At 40.1% G+C, this 27,476-nt stretch overlaps 1 protein-coding gene across 1 annotated transcript in view; it reads right to left on the reverse strand.

The window, feature by feature from the left end:
* Window positions 1–27,476, reverse strand: part of GAD2 (glutamate decarboxylase 2) — a 72,424-nt gene that overhangs the window by 13,546 nt on the left and 31,402 nt on the right. The window contains exons 9-12 of the mRNA XM_004425287.3: window positions 14,102–14,156; window positions 12,553–12,669; window positions 9,776–9,840; window positions 1,953–2,031 (exon numbers count right to left, since the gene is read on the reverse strand). Coding sequence (XP_004425344.1) covers window positions 1,953–2,031; window positions 9,776–9,840; window positions 12,553–12,669; window positions 14,102–14,156 — 316 coding nt within the window. The remainder of the gene's footprint in view (window positions 1–1,952; window positions 2,032–9,775; window positions 9,841–12,552; window positions 12,670–14,101; window positions 14,157–27,476) is intronic.

The following is a 27,476-nucleotide window of genomic DNA, read 5'->3' on the forward strand; positions in this document are numbered from 1 at the left end:
CTCTCCTCACCAGAAACCCTGCCACGTTTCAATTTGTCACAAACCACAGGAAGCCTTTTGACTCTTTCATTATCTACAGTGTATTATAGTATAATTGTGATTTTACAGAAGCTTTGGCATTTTTTTTCTTTTGTGACTCATAACAAGAGAAGAAAAGACTAAAACGTGACCATTTAGTTGAAGTTAGAAGCGAGAACCCCTTTAAAAAACTACCCAAACTAAAACAAAATGCATTGCAACTAAAATTTTAACTAGGTCCTGAAAGACCCAGTGCCCAGACAGTAGACAACAGAACTGGGCTCAACCTTGTAGTTTAGGCTTCCTATTCCATAGAATTCATTAAGTTATTTTTTGAGACTAAAAGAAATTAAATACAATGTAATTGTAATGGAGCAGTAGAAAGTCATTGAATTTGAAAAAGAAAATTCACTTGAAGACAAGATTGAAAATTGCAACGGATGCTTCTATCTTGTTTCCTGTTCACAGAAACTTGGCATCATTCTTACCCTAGCCACTCACGAAATGGTGCCATCAATCTTAAGGGAGACTACCCCAGAGAGTGTGGAATGGTGGATAGACTGGACCAGCTTCCAGGGGGATAGGAAAAGCAACTTGAAGCACATGACCTCTAAAAGGTTGGACAGCACCAGTCCCATTACACAAAAGGATAAGTAAAAGTGATGCTGTTTTTCACATAAAGGGCCTTGGTGAGATAATATCCTGGTTCTGAGCCATTAAAACATTACAGACCTTTATGTCCCAAACTATTTTAAATATGTTAATGGTTGCTGTGCTGTAAAATAGTTGCTGTAAAAGAAACTCCCATGGTCAAATAAACTTAGGAAACTCTATGTCATAAACACCTTCTTTTTAGATATTTGCAGTATATATCAGCGATTAAAGACTCTGATAAGCCCTAAAGTAATAAAACTTGTTTTTAACTGTTTAATTGAATATATCACAAGCTTTTTTTTTAAAACCTAGAACTCTCTTATCACAGAATACTTAGGACAATCTTATAGAATGGTATTATTCCTTGGGCTTCATAAGGGAAATGCTATCAGAGCATCATAAACTCGGGTTTGCAAGGGATCCTAGAGCTATTAATCTATTCCTTCCTATCCTCTTATTAATAAGTGATCGTCCAACCTCCATTCAGTCACCTCGCCTGATAATGAATTTATTCCTACATAAAGCATTCATTACCTGCTGGGAAGCTTAATTTTTTAGGAAAGCGTTCTTTTTATTGACCCCAAGTCAGACCTAAAATCATGGTGTATTCTGACTGTGCCATCAAATCTGCTGCCCAGTGTAACTAAGCCAGTTCCTGGAGCCTCAAGACAAAACTGCATCTCGTTTACTTGAGAGTCATTTAAACTGGTAAGGCTGCTGTCCTCTCAGCCTGGTAAGATTTTTTGTTTTGTTTTGTTTTTTTAGATTAAACATCCTCAGTTCTTTCAACCGCCCCTCTTACATGTTTACCATTGTTCTCCACTGTTCGAGCTGCGGCTTGATGGGCTCCCATATATGATTTGGCCCTCACCTAAGCAAACCACTCCAGATGTGGTTTAACCAGAGAACAGTGGGGGACTTCCACCTCCCTCATCCTGAAACTCCGCTTCTTTTATCCCATTAACGTTTTTTGAACGGTAATTTTCTCTTGACCCATTGTTGACACCACAGAGTACAATGTAATGTCCTATGTCTTTTTCACAAATACAATAATTTAGCCACGTGTGAAACACGCCTGTCTTGACTAGTCAAAATATAACCGTCTTATACTTGGGCATAAGAGCAGGACCTTACATTATCCTCATTAACAATTTCCCCTTTTTGGATGGGGCTCACTGTTCCAGCCAGTAAAATCATCCTGTATTCTGATTCCGTCAGTACACACATTTACTCTATCAAACCCTACCGATGCACCAGGCCAGGAGTCAGGAAATACATACCTCTTCTCTAACCAGGAGAGCGGAGCACTGCAAAGGGACACCCATCATCTTGTGTGGATTCCAGGTCACAGAGTTGGCCCTAAAGGAAACAAATCACGTTAAGACGACGGCACCCCATGACAGGCTCTACTACTAAGGCCCTGTGCACGGGCAACAGGACTTCAGGGTTCTTGGCATTGTTTTTCAGACTCCAGGAGGACACTCAATTCACAAAACAAGAAGTGGACTCTTAAATCTACAAGCTTTTCCTTGTCTACAGAGACAATAGGCAAGGGCTAGTGTCTCCATGCGGTGCCCCGCCTAGCTCCTATGGAGGCATTCATTCCGCCTCTAGGCTGGTCTGAGAGCCCCTTCGAGTGGCCAGGATCATCCAGTTCAGGGTCCCGCCTTTGGCCACCGAGGAGCAGAGCACCCAAAAGGTGAAGGAGCTGCCCTCGTGTGCCTCCATTGTTCCTACTTCTGACACTACTGCAGTGGCCTGGAGCTCAGGGCAGTGGCTAATCCCACTGCTTAATTTTGTTCTTTCCCTGACCCAATCTCTCCTTCTGCCTAGTCACTAAATTTCTCAAATGTGTCCTTTCATAATAGCTTCTAGCTCGTCCCCTGCCTCCGTCTCTTCTCTGATCCAGAGTTACCTTCTGGACCACAGGTGAGATACACTGTGGCTCCTACAGCAATTTTCAATTTCTTTTGTCTCAACACACTTGAGAAATATAATGCTCTCCCATCAGTATTAATGATTCTTGGCTCAGAGATTTATGCTATTTGAAAAGTCTAAACCATAGTTCTGGTTCAGATTCTTTTAATAATAATAATTATTATTCTTAAATTATTTTACTGGGGTCATATTGGCTTACGACATTGTGTAAATTTCAGATGTACATCACTATATTTCAGTTTCTGTATAGACTGCATTGTGTTCACCACCAACAGTCCAGTTTTTATCCATCACCATACATATGTGCTCCTTTACCCTTTCCTCCCACCCTCACCCCCTTCTCCTCTGGTAACTGCCAATCTATTCTGCTTATCTATGTGTTTATCTTCCACATATGAGTGAAATTATACAGTATTTGTCTTTCTCTGTCTGACTTATTTCATTCAGCATAATACCCTCAAGGTCCATCCATGTGTCACAAATCCCAATCAGAATCCCTATGACATTCTTCACAGAAATAGAACAAAGAATCCTAAAATTCCCATGGAACAACAAAAGACCCCAAATAGTCAAAGCAATCCTGAGAAAAAAGAACAAAGCTGGAGGTATCACACTCCCTGACTTCAAAATATACTACAAAGCTATAGTAATCAAAACAGCATGGTACTGGCACAAAAACAGACACACAGATCAATGGAACAGAATTGAAAGCCCAGAAATAAAACCACACCTCTACGGACTAGAGGTAGCTAATTTTCGACAAAGGAGCCAAGAACATAGAATGGAGAAAGGAAAGTCTCTTTAGTAATTGCTATCGGGAAAATTAGACAGCCAAATGCAAAAGAACGAAAGTAGACCATTATCTTACACCATACACAAAAATTAACTTAAAATTACAGACTTGAATGTAAGACCTGAAACCATAAAACTTCTAGAAGAAAATAGGGAGGTATTACACTCTTTGACATCAGTTTTAGCAGTTTCTTTTCGAATACTGTGTCTACGCAGGCAAGGGAAACAAAAGAAAAAATAAACAAATGGGACTCCATCAGACTAAAAAGCTTCTGCAGGGCAAAGGAAACCATCAACAAAATGAAAAGGCAACACACCAAGTAGGAGAAAATATTTGCAAATCATATATCCGACAAGGGGTTAATTTCCAAAATATATATAGAACTCATAGGACTCAACAACAAAAAAATGAACACCCAATCAAAAAATGGGCAGAGGATACGCAGACATTTTTCCAAAGAAGATATACAGATGGCCAACAGGCACATGAAAAGATGTTCAACATCACTAATTATTAGGGAAATGCAAATCAAAACTACAATGAGATATCACTTCACACCCGTCAGAATGGCTAAATTAACAAGACAAGAAATAACAAGTGTTGGAGAGGATGTGGAGAAAACGGAACCCTCATACACTGCTGGTGAGAATGCAAACTGGTGTAGCCACTATGGAAAATAGTATGGAGATTTCTCAAAAAATTAAAAATAGGGGCTGGCCTGGTGGCGTAGTGGTTAAGTTCACGCACTCTCCTTTGGTGGCCTGGGGTTAGTGGGTTCAGATCCTGGGCGTGGACCTACACACCACTTACCAAGCCATGCTGTGGCAGGCATCCCACATATAAAGTAGAGGAAGATGGGCACAGATGTTAGCCCAGGGCCAATCTTCCTCAGCAAAAAGAGGAAGATTGGCAACAGGTGTTATCTCAGGGCTAATCTTCCTCACAAAAAAAAAAGAGGAAGATTGGCAATGGATGTTAGCTCAGGGCTGATCTTCCTCACCAAGAAAAAAAAAATTTAAAAATAGAACTATCATATGATTCAGCTATCCCACTACTGAGTATTTATCCAAAGAATATGAAATCAATAATTCTATGAACCATATGTTCATCACAGCATTATTCACAATAATAAATATTATTATTTTAATCTGGATACAGTGTCTTAACTGACTCTTGGTTTCCATTTCCCCTCCACCCAGTACCATAGTTATCTTCTAGCTCTGTTTATGGCCCTCTCCTCTCTTCAAATTGTTGACAACTTCCTTTAGCCTCCAGCCTAAACTTCAAACGGTATAGTGTGTCTCCTGATGCCCACATGAGTGAGCCCCAGTCAGGTGTCCGGTCTCGTGTCTTTTCACTTTCCCGTACCCATCTTCATCATACCAGATTATTTTTTGTTCTCAGAAAATTCTATTCTTGTGCCCCTGGGTCTCTGAATGCTATTTCCTTTTCCTGGAATGTCATCTCCCTTTGCTTCACTTGGTTACATCCTACGTACTCTTTAAGGCCCAGATCAAGTATTTTCTCTGCAGCTGCCTTCGTCTTCAACTTCTCTCCCTCACTCCTGTTGTACTGCTCCGACCCCTCCGCCTCCAATTCCCTGGGAAATCACTGCCCCCTCTGAGTTCCCCTGCTCACTTCACATGCTTATCAGGCAAGGTGAGTCTTGCTCACCTGCTCATGTCTTCTGAGCGACTGAGGGATCCTTGAGGATGAGAATCGTGAAGGTGACTTTGGTATAAACAGACGCACAAGAGAAGGCAAAGCAGTAGAACGATCCGTGGCAGCTGCCTCGAGGGTGCTGTGGATTGCTGCCCCTCCTCTGGCTGAACTACAGACTTGGGCTCACTGTGTGCCCAGCACTCAAGATGCGAGAGCCTTGGGAAGAATGAGAAGCTGGGAAAGATCCCATTCATCTATTTGATGAATGGCGGGCATCAGCCGGCCAGTCAGAGGGCACTTACTGGCCTGGGGATCTCGTCTGAACCAGTGAATAGGCCAACTCATCTTCTGGTCCTGCTTTGGTCTGACATTGTCAGTCAGATATGTTAGGATTGGAATTGAGGAAAGAAACAAAGGCAGTTCATGGCCAGATGGCTACTACCCCTGGAAAGAGGACCAAATGACCGCTTCATGACTTCATGAATAATCGTAGAATTGTGATATTGAAATGCTCCTTCCAAGAAAATGTCTCCTTGCTTTGTAGAATGACCCTGGAGTCCAGAAACCTGGGCACTAAGCAGTAGGTAATAGTGGTTAAGGGGGGAGCTTGGGAGCCAGACAGTCTGCCTTTGCATCCAGGTCCTATCACTCCCTAGCTGTGTGACCTTGAGCAAGTTACTTAACCTCTCTGTGCCTAGATTTCCTGGTCTGTAAAAGGAGAATAATAGTAAATACTTTGGGTAAAGTGCTTATAACTGAGTCTGACTCACAGTAAGCATTAAATAAGGTTGGCTCTTTCTATTCGTTTTAACTCTATCATTTATGAGCTTTGTGACATTGGGCACATATGCACCGCCATTTTATACACTCTATAATATTCTATAGCTCTATGCCTGATAGGAGGAAACAGCTTTATCAGTAACAACACCTCATGGAGAAGAAAACAGCTGTTCTCTATTTCTCTGACTGGAGGTGTTTATTTCTACGCTGTGGCCAAATTGTGTTTTTAGAGTGGAGGCTGCCAAGGCCCCAACTACCCATCACTGAATTCTCTGTCCTGCCTCTCTCTCAGAGGGGCTGCCTCATACAGACGGCGAAAAGCAGCACAGAGTGATTCAATGGTGTGGCCTTAGTTTATTTGAGAAATGTTGGTAATTTATGAAAAACAGCATCAGGTTCATTTCCAAGTGTTTTGCTGTGGGATTTGGTCACGTGGCTGCTGTGATTTTTTTCCCCATAAGTTAGAGAGCACTGAATCCCCAGGGCTGTTTTAAGACATCCTCATGCCCTCCTTTGCACCTCAGACTCAGCAGACCCCAGATGAACCCGTTAACTCGCCCCGTCCTCATCCTTCCAGAGCTATTCCTTCTCCTCTGTTCTGTGCCTCAGTTCCTTGCACCGTTTTCCTCCAGTGCATCCAGCTCCCGAACCTCGCTGTTGTTTTGGTTTCCTTCTCTTCTTCTCTCTCCTGATGTCGCCCCCTGCAGTTCTCCATCCCCACCTCTCGGGTTCGTCCACTCCTTTCCCTCCTTGCCGCTCTGTTCACACCCTCAGCTTCTCTCTGCTCCACGACCTCCCACACCCGGACACTCGCCCAGTAGCTTCTAGTTCCTGGCTTCCATCTCCTCTGGAATCCAGGGTTATCTCCCAAAATAAAGGTGAGATAATATCACTCCTCTCCTCAAAACCCCACCACGGCTACCACAGCAGGGGCTTTCCATCTTTTTTTCTCAGCATGAGAAATACAATCCTCTCCACGTGTAACAGGCTCGCCCGGCAGTGCTTCTCAGCTCCCAGACTCACGTCGATTCTGGCTTGGCTCTGTGGGCAGGCCCTCCGCTCAGCCTTACTGGGCAGGACTTCCGGACACTCCGCCAGCTTCCTGCCATGAATCCATCTCATTCTCTGACCAAAGTGATCTAAACTTTCTCCAAGGTCCCTTTCAAACCTGCGTCCCTGGTCTTCACCTTACGGCCCTTCCTCCTTTTCTGCCTGATGAAGCTCCAACGCCCACCCCCGGGGTGAAGGCTTCCTTCAATAACCTGTTTAGGAGGAATCACTCCTCTGTGCCCTCCAGTCAGCTCGCTTGTTTGTCTCTTGAGACTTTACTTCCTCTTCCTTGAATTTAATCCACTGTTGATGGTCAGCCTTCCTGGCTCGAGTCTAAACCCCTCCAAGAGAGGCTTCCTGTCATATTCATCTTTGCGCCCTCACCGTGCCTACTGCTGTGGCTGGCCTGTGACAGAGGTTCAGTAACCAGTGAGCTGAAGTTCTGAGCCCCTGCCTCTCAGGGCGGGAGTGAGGGCAAGAATTGCTAACGCAGCAGAAGCTGCACTGGGCTCCTCAGCTGGGCCAGAAAGCCTTGAGAATGGACGATGGCAATGGGCTATTGCAGGGAAGCAGCAGCCTGCTGTGATGGGGGACTGAAGAAGAGTTGGTTTACAACGCACAGAAACATACTTTGGAGCATCAGGGCTCTTGGCCTGCCCTTTCAGCTACACCATCTCTAGACACTTCGACAGTGTTAGCAAGGAAGAAAGTTGCCTTCTGAGAATCTGGTTGGTTCTCAAAGGGCATGCCAGGCAGGGCTCTGGGTGCTTCTGCCATTTTGTTTGAGGATGGCACTCTGGGGTCCCTGTGACCACTGGGAATCTCTGGATCTGGGGACAAGAATCCACCACGGAATTTCTCCACTTTAGAGTGAGTCCTAAAGCTTGGGAATATGTAATACCCCCGTGTGACGCAAATTTCTTTCCCAAACTGGTGCCCACGCACATTATGCCCAGGGGTTTCCACGGACCCTCTAATTCACCAAAGAAAGTGTGCCTTTTGCTAATAAGTCAGCAGGATGGATGCTCTCAGGTAAATGAGGGGCTCAAGGCAGAACACCAGCAGTCCCTCATTTTTAGGACTTCACAACTGGCTGTTCCATTTAGTAGATTTAGTGGCAATATGGTTTCAAAAATTGCAGTAATTAGAGAGGACTGTATGTTCTGTGATGAACATACTAAGCTTTGCCCTCAAATAATAGTCTTCAGTACAGTAGCGTGTGGGTGTTTATTTTTCCACGGCGCAGGGTAGGTAATTTAGGGAGTTTTCAAGTGATCATTGGTGGAGGTGGTTCCATGGCTTTCAGTACCTGGAGTCACAGGTGACATGAAAGACACAATAACAGAAGCTCACTTTCTGTGCTGATCAGAAAGGAACTCAAAGAAGAGAAGGTACTGCGTGCAGGCCACCTCTCCCGAAAGCATGTGAATTTAATTCTTGTTCTGATCATCTGATCAGGTACCTTCTAGATTGTTCTCTTTTTTTCATTGTCTCTCCCTGTTTAGTTCATGGCCTCCTCCTTAAGCTTCTGGTTTCATACAGATCTTTATGGCAAAAAGGAATTCAGCCTGGGAGGAGCCCCACAGGACCAGAAGCGGAGGCCTAGACTGCTCACTCTGAGAAGGGGACGTGCCTGTCCTCATGCCCTCACACCTAAATGGGTCCCTGCCGTCAGAGCCTGGGCAGCAGACTCAGGGACAGCGACCCTGCCGACATGGGCCTTAGCTGGTCTCTCCCCACTCTTCTCAGCCCTCTTTCCACTAACTAGGCAGGGTGCCCCCACTCTGCCTCAGTAACTCCGTCCCCTCTTTCTACACCCATGGGTTCTCTGCATTTGCATCACCAAGCACACCCTGTGCATTCATTCTGGCCTGGCTGCCCTGCATGCCCGGTGCTGACAGATGCTTTTAAGCTCCATTGGCCTCTCTGCTCGTCCTGGAACAGAAATCGTGCCAAGCTGTCTAGGGGCAGAGCCAGTGGGAAACTTTTCCTGGGCAGCATCTGGCTACTTGGCAGGGCATGGTAGGCATTTGGCAGCCTCGGATGAATTCAGGCTTTCTCAGTGGCCTGGAGTGTCAGAGCTCATAACTGTAGTTGACCTGCCACGTTGTGATGGGAGAACTGGGAATTCTAGCTCCTTTTGCACGTGGTCCAGAACCAAAGCCTGAGGCTGATTTTGCATTCTGTAATTTTTTGCTTTCTTCTTTGGACTGGAATATGCTTTATGCTAATCAAACATTACCTCCTTTGCATTTTGCAGCCTGTCTCAACGGTCTACTGCTTAGTCTCTGAATAAAAGGTGCTTTGCAGCATCCATCAGAGCTATGTCAGGAGAAAATTATTATGGGTATGAAACCCTGCCCTGCCATGATATTATCACAAGTATGTCTTGCTTTAAGTAAACTGGCCGTATTAAATCCCACACCCAAACTTTCAACTCTGATAAACTGCAAGGTGTTTATTTGCTTTGCAAAATTATTTATTGGTTTTTTTTAAAGCAGTGGATATTACTCTTTTATGGAACATAAAAGCTATAGATCTCCCTAGAAAACTGTGGACTGCCTGCAGTTTTAAACAATTTTGATAGTTGGTTCAGAGATCTCAGGAACGTCATTCCTGAGTCTTCTGGTGAACCATGGACCCCAGTTAGGAATCTCTGTGTTTGAGAGACATTCGACTTGGGTCCCTTGATATGGGATTTGATTTCTTTTTGTTGTTCACACATAATATTCATGCATATATGAACACACAAGGCCAGGTACACAATTGCTGCACAGAGTGGTCTCACCTGTATACCAACAGCTCTTGGAAATTGGGTGCAATTTCCGTTTCACATTTAACTTTCACGCTTTACTTTGTTAACAAGAAAAATGTGTGTACCTCTCCACGCCGCTCAGTTTCCACTTGTGTTTCCGAGACATCAGTAATCCCCCGCCCCAAGCTGCCTGAAAAAGGAAGATCATACAAAGAAGAAGGTAGTGGTTTTTCATCACTTAGATTTCTATAGTCTGGTGTCTTTCAGAACAGTGAGAGTCTCCTTGACCCCAAGTGACTTAGGGGGTTGGCCACCTTCTTCTAGCACTGGACTGTCAAAGTTTAAATTAGGGGGCTATTCTAGGGTCTCAGGCTCCATCCCACATATATGTGGGTATAAGGAGTCAAACTGGGGGCACATTTCCTCAGTCTGCACGAGAAGGAGAAAATCTTCCCCCAATCCATCACCACCACTCTGAGACCTAGTGAAGCTCCTGATCTCAGAACAAGAAACCCTATGGCTCCACAGTGTAGAGTTGAGATGAGCTGGGGACCCTTTAAACAGCTTCCAAGTTGTGAGGAAAACTCTTTTGACACGTCTGGATGATTCTAGAGGAGGGAGCAGCTTCACAATTCTATTTCACTGATGGGTAATTTTGGATAAGATAATTTCTTTGTCCAAACAAAAACAAGCAGGAAAGACCCATACCAGTCAATTAGTTGAGCAATTAAAACATGTCCCTTTAAAATTTGTAAGCAAGTTTGAAGATTTAAATTGGTTTGGTAATCTCCTTTAAAAATAGGATGTCAATCGGGGCCAGCCCCGTGGCCTAGTGGTTAAGTTCAGCACGCTTGGCTTCAGTGGCCTGGGTTCGGTTCCTGAATGTGGACCTACGCCACTCACTGGCGGCCATGCTGTGGCAGCAACCCACATACAAAATAGAGGAAGACTGGCACAGATGTTAGCTCAGGGTGAATTTTCCTCAAGCAAAAAGAAGAAGATTGGCAATGGATGTTAGCTCAGGCGAATCTTCCTCAGCAAAAAAAAAAAGGATGTCAAGATGGATATTCATTGGAAAATGTTAACATTGTTTATTGTTAAAAATAATACTGGGGGGCCGGCCCCATGGCTTAGTGGTTAAGTGCATGCGGTCCCCTACTGGTGGCCCGGGTTCAGATCCTGGGCGCGCACCAATGCACCGCTTCTCTGGCCATGCTGAGGCGGCGTCCCACATACAGCAACTAGAAGGATGTGCAACTATGACATACAACTATGTACTGGGACTTTGGGGGAAAAAAGGAGGATTGGCAATAGATGTTAGCTCAGAGCCAGTCTTCCTCAGCAAAAAGAGGAGGATTGGCATGGATGTTAGCTCAGGGCTGATCTTTCTCAAAAAAAAAAAAAAAAAAAAATCCTGGGATGATTTTACAGAAAAAAAAACTTCTAGAGTATAATTGCTTTTTTTTCCTTTGTTGTAATTTCAGATGTTTTATACTTTAAAAAATTATCCAATTTTCCAAATGTGTAATACTTTAAGATTTTTTAAATTTAATTATAGAATGTATAAACATTAAAATAATAAGTGGTAAACTTGGTATATTTCAAAGAAGGCTAATACAATTGGTTAAAAGATCTTCCAGCTCTAATTTAAGTAGAAAGCCTGGAATAGAGACCACAGCAATTTGCTGGCTCAGGACACACAGATATTCTTATTTTTAAAGTTCTCAGGGTAATCCGCTTCCTGAATCAGCGAACAAGGTTTAATAGGCTCTCCAGTTCTGAGACCCAGGTTACTGATGGTACTTGAGTTTTTCAACATCTTCCTAGTGTCTTCACGTGTAAAATGAAGGGGTCTCCGGGAGCCTAATGAACAACTCACATTGTGAATCAGGGAAGGACAAGAAGTTGGTAATTGCCATGCAGGAGAACTCTGGGATAACGGAAATTTACCTAGCTTAGCCTGTGGAAGTTTTCTGCCCCTAAAGAAACGGGAATTAATATGGTCTGAATACTTATTATAAAGCCAAAATGATCTAAGCCAGTGCTACTCAGCAATATAAGGATCTTGCCCCAGAATGTAAATCAACTTATGGCTTCCTTCATCAAGAAAGTCTTACAATGATGAAAATGCAGCTGAACCAAACATTGTGCTTAGTGACGATTTGGCCTCAACTCCGTATCTCATCATGGATCATTAACAGTTTGCAGAGGGCAGCTGAACTTTGAACCACACTTTGAGTAATACTGGTCTAAGCTTCAATCCCGTCAATTGGTCCTTCTAAAAATTGACATTTTGTCATTTGAAAATGTTTAAGTGGGCACATCTCCATTATTTTTTAGTGTGACTAGGCCTGGAGTCAAAACATCTCAAATATAATTTATCTTCTTAGCTGACCAAGCTAAGAAATTGGAAATTTGGTGGTCTATATTTCCTAGGAAGTTGTCAAGACTGCTTCTCTCTCCAAAGATATGAATACTTGAGTTGAGTTTTCTATCCTTTCAGTTTCCTGTATAAATGCAACCGCTTTTTACCCTTTTGATCATTCTATGGGGAAGTAAGCTCTGCATGTGTGACTGTATGTACGTTGGCTGTATTCCTCTGTGAATGCTGTGGCCCAGTGAATTGAGAACTAAGTGCTCAGCTTGGATACTGGTCATAGAAATAAGAATATTATCCTGTTGGGAACATTAAGGCATCATCAGCCTCAGACTGCTTCCAGCCAATGTTGTGTCCTGTGTGAGCTCTGTCCTGCTTTGTCTCTGTAATCTTTAAAAGCTTAAATATCACCATTCTGAAAATAAGCTCTTAAAGTAAAAAAAAAGAAAAAACAAATTTCATTCCATGAGCTCCAGGTGAAAAATGAGAAAGGACATTTTAGTGGAGACCCTACAGGATACTTACATCCACATGCATCCAGATCTTATACTTTTTGCAAATGTCAGCAACAGCTAAGAGGGGATCAAACGCTCCGTACACAGTGGTCCCAGCCGTGGCACTCACAAGAAAGGGAACAAATCCCTGTGCAAACGAGAAAGCCCCAAATAATGTAAAACAGGGGTTCAAGGATTCTTTTAAAAAGTTGATAAAAACAGTGGAAATTCTCCCCCTATCATACACATCTGCATTTTTGGAACCATCAGAAGGATTGTAGGAGGGATGTTCGTTCTCTGAGACCCGAGTTCTCCAGGCCATTCTGTTGGACCTGCTGGTTGCCTTACGAAAACAGACATCCTGGTTCTTGGAAGAGGCTACACTGGACCCAGAGGTGAGTAAGCTTTGTGGTGCCCACAAGCCATTTATACATTCCAGGTAGAGTTTCTGGCCTTTTTTCCTCCTTTGCTCGCCTTTCTAGTTTTCCTTTTTCATAACAGGGCCTCTGAACTGAATAAATCCCCTAGAGTGAGCAGGCGAGAAGACAGGGAACTCCGACCAGCCTATGATTCTTATTTGGAAAATTCTCAGATAATTATTTGGAGTCTTAGAGGAGAGAGTTCAAGTGGGGCTTAGCAATAAGCCACTGCTTTTATCCGTCTAAGTGGTCCTCAGTCTGTCTGGCCCTGACTAAATGAAAATTGAAATAGCAGGCGGCTGCTGAAGGAAGGCTGAAAAGTGCCTTAAACAGGATGAACGTAGTTACTCCATCACGTGATGTAACGTGATGTTACAGAATCAGTCTTTAGGTGGCAGCAAAGGTTTAGTCTTGTGGTTTGTTACTAGAAGTAGTTTTAGTACAAGAACAAGGGGAACCTCCTGCTACCACTTTGTAGGAAAAAAAGAAGTGTATGTAAAGAAATAATTATTTCTGACTTCGTAATAATAAAATGTATGTGTTATGTTGCTGAACTAGGAACTGTAGATTGTATCTAGTAAAAGTTACACTAAGAGAGTTCTAAAAACAGCTCTCTCACTTGCGAACTGTCCAGGGATGTAAATGACCTTCTAGAGCTTTGTGGGAATCTTTAGCATATCTTCAGAACTTGCTACTTCTAAAAAGAGTTCTAAATTGCCTCCTGAAAAATAAGACACTTGGAGAGCCAATCATATCCGTATGGGTCTAGGCAGGAAAAATTGGCCCCTTTCAAATAAGCACACAATGATAACTCACATGCTGCATTAGCATGCTGATATTTTCCACTCGTGAAAATGATCTTTCCAGTGTGGGTGTGTTTAATGCCAACCCTCAGCACATAGGGGGATAAGTGCTTTGGAAACTCTTACGACATCACTGTGTATATTATCTATTCAGCAACTTGGATCTTTCCAAAGCAGAGCCTACAAATCAGAGAAATAATGACTGGATGCAAAATTTCATATTCTTATTAAAGCTGGGAGGTTGAGGCTTGGGTCTTCTTTTTAAAATAAAACCAAAGTGTGTCCTCCAGTGGCTGGAAATACAAATATATACCCTCAGCTTGTTATGGGCTGGATGAAGTTCCCTCCGAAAACTTACTTTTTGTTTGGCTTCAAGGATCCTTCTTTCTAGATCAGATGGGATCATTTTCCCCCTGAAAGGAAAAATAAATATATTACAGGTTTACTTTGAATAATTTACTTTGTTATCTTTACAAGCAGCCACATGAGAGTAAAAGTCCAACCATGGATAATAATGATCGGTTAAAACAACTCCTTGGCTGTTTCCAGAAAGATATGCATTTCCTCCCTGAAGGATGCATGACTGTAATTTCTGACATGTTTAGGAGACTCCCCACCACACGGTGCTGTTAGAACAGCCACGTGTCCCTCCACTCTGCACACGGTCTGCTTTTTAGGTCGTCCTCTTAATTCAGCTGAAACAAGCCTGCTATGGAGCAAGACATTTGGCAATGAAAGGAGAGTGCAGAAAAAGATTTGTGTTCTAAATCTTCTACTGAATGGACCTGCAATTTCACATATAGATGAAATGCCCAGAAGAGAAAATCCATTCTGAAACATTTGAATGAAAAGTCAAAGCTGCCTAATTACATTCCAAGTGCTCAAAGCATCAGGCGGGCCAGAAATTCATGGGCTCAAATTTCAAACAGTTAGAGAGACAGACACTGGAGAAAGAAACATCCTTTCCTCCCCAAAACGTTTCTTTCCTAAAATAAAAACGCAGATAGTGTTTTGTTTACTATAAAACTCCACTATCATAATAATCAAAGGAGTTGATTTCTACAAGAAGCTAGATGTGACTAGATGTGTGACCTTAGTCAAGTTACTTAATTTCCCTGTGCCTATTGTTATTATTCCTGGAACATAATGATAATAATATTACTTATGAAGTTATGAGGACTAAATGAGTTAATAACTGCAAAATTATTTTAAAAGTGCTCGGCGTATGGGAAGCATTCCATACATGTGAGATTTTACTGTTGAGATTATTATGCACCATGACATTCCTATCCCAAGACTTTGGGAGAAAACCAGGCAAAGAACAGACAGAGTAGTTGTGTGGCACTGGAGGCCCTTAAACATTCTTTAAACCAAAATAGCTCTCTTGAGGTTGCTAAACCGGCTAAACTTTTCACATCAGGGTCACTGATCTAGATTTTTAAAAAGGCAATTTAGAAAAATTAATTATGGGGAGGAGGTTGTCACAATAAATGGTTGGGGGATGCTACTGGCAGTTAGGGAGCAGTGAATGGGGTTTCGGTCTTAGTCACTATAGCTCAATAGTTCATTTGCGGCTCTCCCTGTGATTCTAGATACAGAGCGAGCACTGGGCTACTTTATTACATCTTCCAGTGTTGTCCTGCCTGAGCTTTTGCATATTGAAATATGTTATTTTATTGTAAATTACTTTTCTAACATTTCTCCATTTTATAAAAATAATTTGGGCATTACATAGTGAGTAGGTAAGTTATATTTTCTACAGTTTTCATTTCAGGCTAATCAAGGGAGTGTTACAAAATAGTAGCAATATAAAGCAGACATGAGGCCCGAAAGCGTTGAGCACCACTGATTTATGTGAAGCTGTTTTCCAAAGGAAGGCAGTTAAAGTGCAATTACCTGAGCGACAGTAATGGACAGGTGACCAGTGATTGGTCAAGTTGGAACGGAGCAAAAGGCATTAAATGTACATTTGGTGCAGAGGGTATGACTTCAATTCAGAGCAGCCCACCTCTGGGACCTTCTGTGAGAGGAGGCCTTCGAGGGAGGGACAGAGGGAATGGAAAGGCGGGGCTGTGGGATTGGGAAAGGAGTTCTGGAGGGCGTCTCACTCCCGGTGTTTCTCCCTACACTTCACAGCTTGGCCTGGGGGCATTCCTCAAACCAGTGACTGTCAACCTCTCCTAGATCAGGCTCTGCTAAAACACCTTGCTCCAGCCCTGATATAAACAAAGTGTTCAGCTTTCAGAGGAAATTTGGGTATTATATTTATCTTCTACATAAAGTTTTAAGCACATTAAAATTGCCATAGCATTTTTGTAGGTAAACATGGAAATTGAGAGAGATGCCCAGAAGTTGTTTGCAAATCCAAAATTTTACCTAGTCTACCACAACGAACCACCCCTGTCTTGGAGAGTTTAGGGTAGATTAGCTTGACAGTCTCTGTTTGCTCATCTAATCATGTCTGGATGTTTTGTTAAGCATAAGGCAGTAAGGTGTCACCAAGAAGTCACAGATTAGGGTACATTAGAATTGGAAGGGGCTCAAGACCTGTTTCTAGACTAATCGTCTCATTTTTCAAATGAGGAAACAGGCCGAGGGAGGTGAAGTGATTGCCCAAGGTCAAATGCCAGTCAAAGTCTGGAATAAAATGCCAAGCTTCCAGAACAAACTGGAAGGGCCCAAACATATGGGAAACCTATTTGGAAAGGCTGGCTTCTTTTAAGATAAAATAAATCCTTTAAGGTAATATCTGGCTTTCATGGATCGGCGGTGTCATTCAAGCCTGCCAGGATAGCGGTAATGAACATGTAGTCTGTTCTATTTCCATATCAGAGAGTTTTGGGGCAGTAGCAAGGGTCAGGCTTGTTAAATAATCATGACCAAGTGTTCGCTCCTTGCAGAGTGGAAAGTGGTGGCTGTGGCTCTGGACAGGGCAGGTCCAGTCTTTCCTAGGCACTCTGCCCTCCAAGCCCATATTTGTTTTGTCCACTTAGGAACCCAAAGCCTGGCCCACTGCAGGTGGCAGGTCAACATTTGTTGGAAGTATGTGACTAGAAGGCAAAAGTTCAACCCAAGGATGACAGTAACATGTTCACTTTACCATAATGACTGGCCAGACAGCTAGTATGGGGGCCTCTGGAGACAAAACTTTTCATCTTTCCATTTATCTTAGAATAGGCTGAATTAATTTACAACAATGGTTCTTAAAATTTAGTGTGCATAAAAATTACCTGTGTACATCTTTGAAATGCAGATTCCTTGGCCCTGCTCTTAGGGATTTGATTCAGGAGGTCAGGAATTAATTCATTCCACGAATATTTATTGGGCAGTTACTATAAGCCGAACACTATTAGGGGTGTGGGGTGCCAGGGTAAACAGGCCAGTTTCTACTCTTCAGGGCTTACACACTAACAACAGAGACCAACAATAACACAGTAAGTAGACAGACGCATGGGAATCTGCATTTCTAACAAGCCCAAGTGATTCTGACGCAGGTCAACTTAGGTCCACATGTTGAGACACATTGCTTTAGAAATGGAAATTTTAGCCTGGGAGGCATTTAAATAATTGTGTATCATACTAGCCAAGTACTTGTCACATGACCCACGGGTTTGAGCCATCATGCTGTAGGGCAGCGAGCAGAAGGGGCTGCAGCTGTGGCACCGTGCATCCCTGCCTGCCCATGTGCTATGGGTGAGAGAGCACTGCGCGACAGCCAGCAGGCTTCTCTGAGGATGAGAAGCTGTCTGGCCAGTCCGGCTTTTCCAGACAAGCATCTCTTGGTGAAAGGAGGCTTTGGATGGCAGCTGTTGCGTCTTGTATGTCTGGTCTAAAAGCATTTCAGTAGCAAAAATGCATATCTTTAACGTTTACACATCCAGCCTTTCAGCGCATAATTAAGTAGCGACTGATGCTTTGGAACGCTGCTCTCTGCCAGTTGTTAGCGTTTAAGAAAGGACTGCCATTAAAGCGAGGACGTTGAGCCAGACTGCTGCTCTGGATGTGGCCATTTTGCATTGAGATTCCTGATTTTGCAAATCTTTAAAAATTTATATGATGCTATAGGGTCCAATAACTTCATAAAGTTGCCTCAGCAAAATCCCACAATGCCAGCTAGAGCGGCAAGCAGGAAAAATCTTCTCTTTGTGGGAAGAAGCAAAAGACACAGATTACACCGTGTGTGGACTTTTGACTCAGATTCATGGCTATCATCCCATGGCTCCAAAGGAGAAAACTATCTATCTTATCAAAAGGAGCATGTTACTGGAGAGTGTATACCTTCAGGCAGTCACCCAAATGGCCACTATCGGGTGCCTGAGACATTGGTGACCCTGCTCATTGGCCCTGTTGAAACTAGTAATTCTACCAGCTTTTCCTAAGTGAGTAGAGCTTGGCTCTGTTCACAGAGCTATGTGTGCAAAGAAGGAAGGTTGTGTGAGTCCTTCCCGTTAGAAATTGACTAATGTTCCGATCACTGTTCGTTGCAACACCACCGGCAGTGATAAACAATTACTGGTTTAGAAGCACTCACTGCACTGTGCTTTACTCCATGATCTCTGCTCCTCGTGCCAACCCTACAAGAGAGTTACTAGTGTTCTTGCAGAGAAGGAGACTGAGGCTCAGAAGGGCAGCTGAGTGTGGCTAAAAGCATGGAATGTGGAGACAAAATAACTGGGTTCCTGCCTCAGATCCTATGCTAATTGTGTGCACTTGAAGAATTAAGTTCTTCCTTTTACTCATTTATAAAATGATGATAATAGTACCTCCCTCACAAGGTTTACATGAGGATTAAATGAGACAGTTAATATAAAACACTAAAAAGCACTAAGTATAAAACTCTGCCTGGCGTATAATAAGCACTCAGTACACATTAGATCGTCTCATTGTTATTAGTAATAGTAGCACTGGCATTGTGTGACTTGCAGGATGTCACACAGCTAGTAGGGGGCAGATTTCAAACCGAGAGCTGTGTGACATCAGAACCCAGGTTCTTAGCACTGTATGACAAATGTCTTCCCGAGCATTTATGTGGTTTAGAGAAAATACCTACTATCTTGACTTAAGAAACTTTTCAGGCAGAGTTCTAGGATTGTCACGATGTATGTCATATTTCCACTAGGGCTTTCTGGAAGCCGCTTGAATTGAGTAGTTCCTTGATCCCAATTCTTATTGCTATTAGCGCTAATTAGTAAAATAAGAAAAACATATAACCTCCTATTAAAACATCTTGCTCCATCATCCTTTGACGATCTCTGTCTTTCTAGTGTAGCACCCAAATGCTACAGGAGTAACAGAAACCTGCTAGCCTTTGGGTTGTTTTGGTTTTTTCAACTAGTCAGTGCTAAGCAAACCTATTTCTTTGACAAAGATTGCAACATAGAGACAGCAAGGGGAGTTCATGGACCCAAGAGAATTTTCAAATTGCCCAGACTGTGTGGTGACTTGAAAAACTGAGTGGACGGACTTGGGAAAAAATTGATGCAGGAATTGCAGAGCAGCAGTAAAACTTCCCAGAGAGTTCCCAGGGGAAGAGAGCTCCACTGATGTGGGTAACCTATCCTAGGAAAGGCCTAAGATAAACTAACAAACCAAAGTCAAAACAGACCACTCAGGAAGCACTTGTATTGCAAAACCAAGCCCTGCACAAAATATTTTACCATAATTGTAGACAGTGAACTTCCCTGCTCCTTTTAAAATATAGTTTGACTTGTATAAATAACTTTAACAATTAACTGTATTTTTCTCTTTTATGATTTGTTTTCCAATATACACAATGGGATCCCTTAGCCTTATGGTCAGGATATGAGAACAGGATATTTTTGGTGATTTTTGTGTCTGCTTCTAGTAATATTTGTTATTTATTTATTTATTTATTTATTTATTTATTTATTTATTTTGTGAGGAAGATCAGCCTTGAGCTAACATCCATGCCAATCCTCCTCTTTTTGCTGAGGAAGACTGGCCCTGAGCTAACATCCGTGCCCATCTCCTCCACTTTATGTGGGACTCCGCCACAGCATGGCCTGACAAGCGGTGCGTCGGTGTGCACCCAGGATCCGAACCTGGGCCGCCAGCAGCGGAGCGCGTGCACTTAACAGCTATGCCACGGGGCCGGCCCCTGTTTTTCGTTTCTTATTTTTCCTCTCCAAAGCATTTACTTAACACACACACTCACTATACAACAATCCAAGTGCTGTGCAACTGAGGACCCCAACCATGATGTGGTAAGGAGCTATTTTCTTTTTCATATGAAACCTCCTTACTGCTGCCATTGGGAGCTAGTATTAGTGCTGACAGGGAAGTATATGATGAGAGACAGTGTTTGCGTGGGCAGGAATGTGTGTGGACAATCTCTCATCACTCCTCCTACTCCCCAAACTACCATCGCTCGTCCCTGAACATGTGGGTAGAGAGAAAAAAAGAATTATGATAAGTTCAATTTACCATGTAAGAACCCGTGCTTGGCTATTCTAAATAACTTCTGAGTCAAGGAGGAGATCAAAACTACAACTATAGAACATTAAAAATTAGTGACATGGGAATACTACATATAAAAATATGAGAAGCATCCTAAATCATTCTCAGAGGAAAATGTATAGCCTGAAATGCTTTTGAAATTAAATAAGGGAATAAAAATAACTAAACTAAATACTTAATCCAAGAAGCTAGGAAAACAACAACAAGCAATGTAGGCAGAAAGAATGAATGAATTTTTCAATGAATTAGAAACTTTATAAATTACATGTAATTAATAAATTCAAAAGCTGATACATTAAAAAGATCAATGGATATAAAAATATCTGATTAGTCCAATAAAGAAAAGAGAGAAAATGTAACATTTGAAATGAGAAAGGAGGTTATGGATAAAGAAATTTTAATATTATAAAAGAATTATATGGGCAGCCAGCCCTGTGGCATAGCGGTTATGTTTGCACTCTCCGCTTCGGCGGCCCAGGTTTCACGGGTTCAAATATCAGGTGCAGACGGATGCACTGCTCTTCAAAGCCATTCTGTGGCGGCATCCCACATACAAATTAGAGGAAGATGGGCACTGATGTTAGCTCAGAGCTAATCTTCCTCAGCAAAAAGAGAGTGATTGGCAATGGATGTTAGCTCAGGGCCAATCTGCCTCATCAAAAATAAATAAATAAATAAAAATAAAAAGAATTATATGTATAGCTTTATGCTAAATCTTAAAATTTTTAGGAAATAGGAAAATTTTTAGGAAATTCCCCTAGGAAAACAAGATTAAAAGAATTGATTCAAGAATATATAAAACATTTGAAAAAACTAGTAACCAAGAAATAAGTGGGGGGAAAGTTGCCACAAAACCGCCCCCTAAAATGCCAGGCCCAGATGTTTTAGTAGTGAATTTTAAGAAGTCTACTATCAGCAGATAATGCTCTTTAAACTCTTATAGAGAAGAAAATGGAAAGCTGCTGAATTCTTTTTCTGAAACTAGCTAACTCTGAAAGCAAAATCTATCAAAGACAGCCCAGAAAAACCTATAGATATATCTCATAATACAGCTACAAAAATCCTGAATATAATATCATAAAATATAATCCAGAAGGAAATTAAAGATTAACATGGAACCAAGTGGGATTTGTTGTAAGAATGCAAAGAAGGGTGGAGAGGTAAAATAATAATTAGTATCTGAAACTAGAAATGAGTAAGCTGAAACTAATCTATAAGAAGGAAAAAAACAGAACCTTACCAAACAACACAAAAGAGATTTGGATAAATGGAAAGGCACATCATGTTCTTTGATGAGAAAACTCAACATTGCAAATACATGCAAATAATCTCTAAACTTAACACAATTCCAACAGGATCCCAGTGGGAGTTTTAGGGGAATGGGAACCTGGGAAATAATTCTGAAGTAAAACTGGATGAAAAACATAAGTAAGAATATTCACTTTTTAAAAAGTAGAAAGAAAAGAAAAGAATGGGTGGAGGACAGATTTTTCTCTACTAGAGTGTGGAACATTGTATAACTATAGTGATTAAAAAGTGTGGTAATGGAGCCAAATAGGCAAATCAGTGGAATAAATATAAAAGTCTAGGAACAGGCCCAATATGAATATAGTATATACAGATCAATGATGAAAGTATTTGTTTGATCTCCTATGGTGTTGGGACAACATTTGGCAAAAAAAAAAAAAAGAAAAAGAATAAAAAATAATTACATACCCCTCGAACACCATAAATCAAAATAAATTTCAGTTAGATCAACTATTAAAATAATAATACAAAGGTTCGAGGAAAAAAAGATGAATATTAACATGTACTAAAATAGGGAAGACTTTCTACAGAAGACAGCAAAGTTAGAAAATGAATAATTGTTGATAGCTCTGACTACCAAAAATGGAACATTTTTATAAATGCCACAAATAAAATTAAAAAGTAAATGATACATTTTGGAAAACACTTACAACATACCTGACAAAAGAGGGCTTTGTTTTCCTTTTCTGCTATAAATAACTCATAAGCATAAAATGCTTAATTACCAAAAATACAAATAAAAACATCAACAATAAAAAAAAGTTTCCATCCATCAAATTGATACAGGTCACTTAAGGTTTTAATTCCCAGGATTAGTAAGGACATGGTGAGCATTCACCCTGGTCCTTTTCCGAAGGGCAACATGCCAGCAAGTATCATACTCTTAGTACAGGCACAGTCCTGGGCTTAGAAATTCTATTTCTAGGAATTTATCCTAGGAAAATAATATAAGTATGTATGCAAGTATTTAACCACGATGATGTTTATATTAGCATTTTTTAAATAGCGAAACTTTAAAGTAACTCAAATGACTGACAACAGAAGATTTGTTAAGTAATATAAATTCTAAACAATAGAGTATTAAATAGTGATTAATATACATATTTAAGAATTTCTAATGACATGAAAGTTGCCCATAGTATTTTATTATGTAAGCAACATATTTCTAATCATTAAGTTTTACGTTTAAATGTATACAGATATATTTGGAACTATATGCACCAAAGAATGATGAGAGATTATGTCTAGGTCCTTCTATTTTCTTATTTTTCTACAATGAATATGTGCTTCTTCTGGAATAAGAAAAGAAAAGAATGTTTGTTTGTTTGTTTTTAAAAAGAAGAAGGCATTATCCCTGACCTAACACCATATATAACAATTAACTCAAAATGGATCAGAGACCTGAATATAAGAGCTAAAACTATCAAACCTTTAGAATAAAACATATGGCAAAAGCTTCATGATGTTGGATTTGACAATGGATATTTTCATGGATATGAAACCAAAGGCACAAGCAACAATAGGAAAAATAGAAAAATTGGACCTCATGGAAATTAAAAACTTTCGTGCACCAAAAGACACTATCAATAGAGTAAAAAGGTAACCCACAGAATGGGAGAAAATATTTGTAAATCATATATCTGATAAGAGATTAATATCCAGAATATACAGAGAACTTAAACTCAACAACAAAAAAACAAACAACAAAAATGATCAAAAGGACCTAAGAAACACATATATAACATTCCATCCAACACTAGTAGAATACACATTCTTCTCAAGTGCACATAAACATTCTACAGAATAGATCATATGTTAGGCCACAAAACAAGTCTTAACAAATTTAAGAAGACTGAAATCATATCAAGTATGCTTTCCAACCACAATGGTATGAAACTAGAAATAAATAATAGGAAGAAAATTGGAAAAATCATAAATATATGGAAATTGAACAACACACTTTTGAACAACTGATGGGTCAAAGAAGATATCAAAATAGAAATCAAAAAGTGTCTTCAGACAAATGAAAAGGGAAGCACAACATACCAAAACTGATGGTATGAAGCAAAGCAGTTCTAAGAAGGAAGTTTATAGTGATAAGTGCCTACATTAAGAGAAAAGAAAGATCTCAAATAAACAACCTAACTTTACATCTCAAGGAACTAGAAAAAGAACAAACGAAGCCCAAAGTTAGCAGGGGGAAGAAAATAATAAAGATTAGAGCAGAAATAAATGAAATAGATACTAGAGAGACAATAGAAAAGATCAACAAAACCAAGAGTTGGTTTTTTGAAAAGATAAACAAAACTGACAAACCTTTAGCTAGACTCACCAAGAAAAAAACAGAGAGGACACAAATAAATAAAATTATAAATGAAAAAGGAGACATTACAACAATATCACAGAAATACAAAGGGTCATAAAAGACTACTATGAAAAATTACATGGCAACAAAGTGGATAATGTAGGAAAAAAATGTATAAATTTCCAGAACCATACAATCTACAAAGACTGGATCATGAAGAAATAGAATTTCTCAACAGACCAATAATGAATAAAGAGATTGAAGCAATAATTAACAACCTCCAACTAAAAAAAGCCGAGGACCAGGGGCTTCACAGGTAAATTCTACCAAACATTTAAAGAGTTAATGCCAATCCTTCTTACACCTTTCCAAAAAATTGAAGAGAGGGAACACTTCCAAACTCGTTTTACAAGGCCAACATTACCTTCATACTAGAGCCAGATAAGGACACTACAAGAAAAGAAAATTACAGGCCAATATCCCTGATAAACAGAGATGCAAAAATACTCAACAAAATACTAGCAAACTGAATTCAACAATACATTAAAAGGATTCTGCACCATGATCAAGTGGGATTTATCCCTGGGATTCAAGGTGGTTCACCATCCATAAATCAATCAATATGATACACCACAATAACAGAATGAAGGATAAAAGTCATATGATCATCTCAATAGGTATAGAAAAAGCATCTGACAAAATTCAGCATCCTTTCATGATAAAAACTCTCAACAAATTGAGTATAGAGGGAACATACCTCAACATAATAAAGGCCATATATGACAAGCCCACAACTAATATTGTACTCAATAGTGAAGAGCTGAAAACCTTTCCTCCAAGATCAGGAACAAGGATGGGGTGCCCACTCTCAACACTTCCCAGTACTGGAAGTTCTAACCAGAGCAATTAAGCAAGAAAAAGAAAAAAAAAAAGACATCTAAGTCGGAAAGAAAGAAGTTAAATTGTCTTGGTTTGCAGATGACATGATCTTATACATAGAAAACCCTAAAGACTCTACCAAAAAACTCTTAGAACTAATAAATGAATTCAGTAAAGTTGCAGGATACAAAATCAACATATAAAAATCAATCCCATTTACAATAGCATCAAAAAGAATAAAATATTTAGGAATAAATTTAAACAAGGAGACGAAAGATCTGTACACTAAAAACTATAAGATATCAATGAAAGAAGATGCAAATAAATGGAAAGATGTCCAATCTTCACAGACTGAAAGAGTTAATATTGTTAAAATATTCATTTTACTCAAAGCCATCTACAGATTCAATGCAATCTCTATCAAAATTCCAATGGCATTTTTCACAGAAATAGAAAAAACTCCTAAAATTTGTATGGAACCACAAAAGAACCCAAATGATCAAATAACCAATCTAGAAAAAGGACAAAGCTGTAGACATCACACTTCCTGATTTTAAATGATATTACAAAGCTATAGTAATCAAAATAGTTACTGGCACAAAAACAGACACATAGACAGTGGAACAGAATAGGGAACCAAGAAATAAACCCACACATGTACAGTCAACTAATCTTTGACAAAGGTGCCAAAAATACACAATGTGGAAAGGATAGCCTCTTCGATAAATGGTGCTGAGAAAACTGGACAACCATATGCAAAATAATGAAACTGGACCACTATCTTATACTATACACAAAAATTACCATAAAATGGATTAAAGACTTGAACATAAAACCTGAAACCATAAAACTCCTAGGACAAAACATAGGTGGTAAGCTCCTCGACGTTGGTCTTGGCAATGACTTTTTGGATTTGACACCAAAAGTAAAGGTGACAAAAGCAAAAATCAACAAGTGGGACTATATCAAACTAAAACTTCTGCATAGCAAAAGAAACTATCAACAAAATGAAAAGGCAACCTATGGAATGAGAGAAAATATTTGTAAACCTGATATATCTGATAATGGTTTAATCTCCAAAATATGTAAGAAACTCCTATAGCTCAATAGCAAAAACCAAATAACCTGATTAAAAAATGGGCAAAGGACCTGAATAAACATTTTTCCAAAGAAGACATATAAATGACCAACAGATGTAGGAAAAGGTGCTCAACATCACTAATCATCAGGGAAATGCAAATCAAAACCACAATGAGACATCACCTCACACATATTAGGATAGCTATTATCAAAAAGACAAGAAATAACAAGTGTTGGTAAAAATGCAGAGAAAAGGGAACCCTAGCACTTTGTTTGTGGGAACGTAAATTAGTACAGCCACTATGGAAAACAGTATGGAGGTTCCTCAAAAATTAAAAGTAGAACTACTATATGATCCATGACTCCCACCCTTGGTATATATCCAAAGGAAATAAATCAGTATTTTGAAGAGATGTCTGCACTCCCATGTTCACTGCAGCATTATTCACAATAAGCAAGATTAGGAAACAACCTAAGTGTCTGTTGACAAATGAAGGGATAAACAAATGTGGTATATATACACAATGGAATATAATTCAGCCATAAAAAGGAGGAAATTCTGCCATTTGTGACAATGTGGATGAACCTGGAGGACATTATGCTAAGTGAAATATGCCAGACACAGAAAGACAAATACTGTATGATCTCACTTATATATGGAATCTAAAAAAAGTCAAACTCATAGAAGCAGAGAGTAGAATGGTGACTGCCAGGAGGTATTGGGTGGGAGAAATGGGGAAATATTGGTCAAAGAGTACAAACTTTGATTATAAGATGAATAAGTTCTGAGGATCTGATGTACAACATGGTAACTATAGATGACAATAATGTTTTGTATACTTGAAATTTGCCAAGAGAGTAAATCTTAAGTGTTCTCAGTGTGCACACACAAAAATGGTAACTGTGTGAGGTGAAGGATGTGTTAATTAGCTTGATTGCAGCAATGATTTTACAATGTATACATATGTCAAATCATCACTTGGTACATCTTATATATTTACAATTTTTATTTGTCAATTTTACTTCAATAAAGCTGGAAAAATACTTCTTCAAAATAAGTAAAAATAAACAAGTGAAATTAATTTTTAAAAATGGGCAAAGGACTTACATAGACATTTCTCCAAAGTAGATGTATAAATGACTAATAAGCAGATGAAATGTTGCTCAACATCACTAATCATTAGGGAAATGAAAGTCAAAACCACAATGAAATACCACCTCACATCCATTAGGATGGCTACTATAAAAAAAATAACAAGTGTTTGCACAAATGTAGAGGAATTGGAACCCTTGTGCACTGTTGGTAGAAATGTAAAATGGTGCAGTTGCTATGGAAATCAGTATGTCAGTTTCTCAAAAATTAAAAATAGAATCACCATATGATCCAGCAATTCCACTTCTGGATATGTACCCAAAATAATTAAAAGCAGGGTTTGAAGAGGTATTTGTACACCTATGTTCACACTAGCATTATTCACAATAGCTAAAATGTGGGAGCAACTCAAGTGGTATTTATATACAATGGAATATTATTCAGCCTTAAAAAGGAAGGAAATTCTGACATACACTACAACATGGATGAACCCTGACAGTATGCTCAGAGAAATAAGTTAATCACAAAAAGACAAAAAAGAGTAAGGTACCGAGAGTAGTCAAATTTATAGAGACAGAAAGTAGAATGGTG

Source organism: Ceratotherium simum, chromosome 32, assembly GCF_057802395.1.
Source record: "Ceratotherium simum simum isolate JZ-2026a chromosome 32, ASM5780239v1, whole genome shotgun sequence".
Classification (NCBI taxonomy): domain Eukaryota; kingdom Metazoa; phylum Chordata; class Mammalia; order Perissodactyla; family Rhinocerotidae; genus Ceratotherium; species Ceratotherium simum.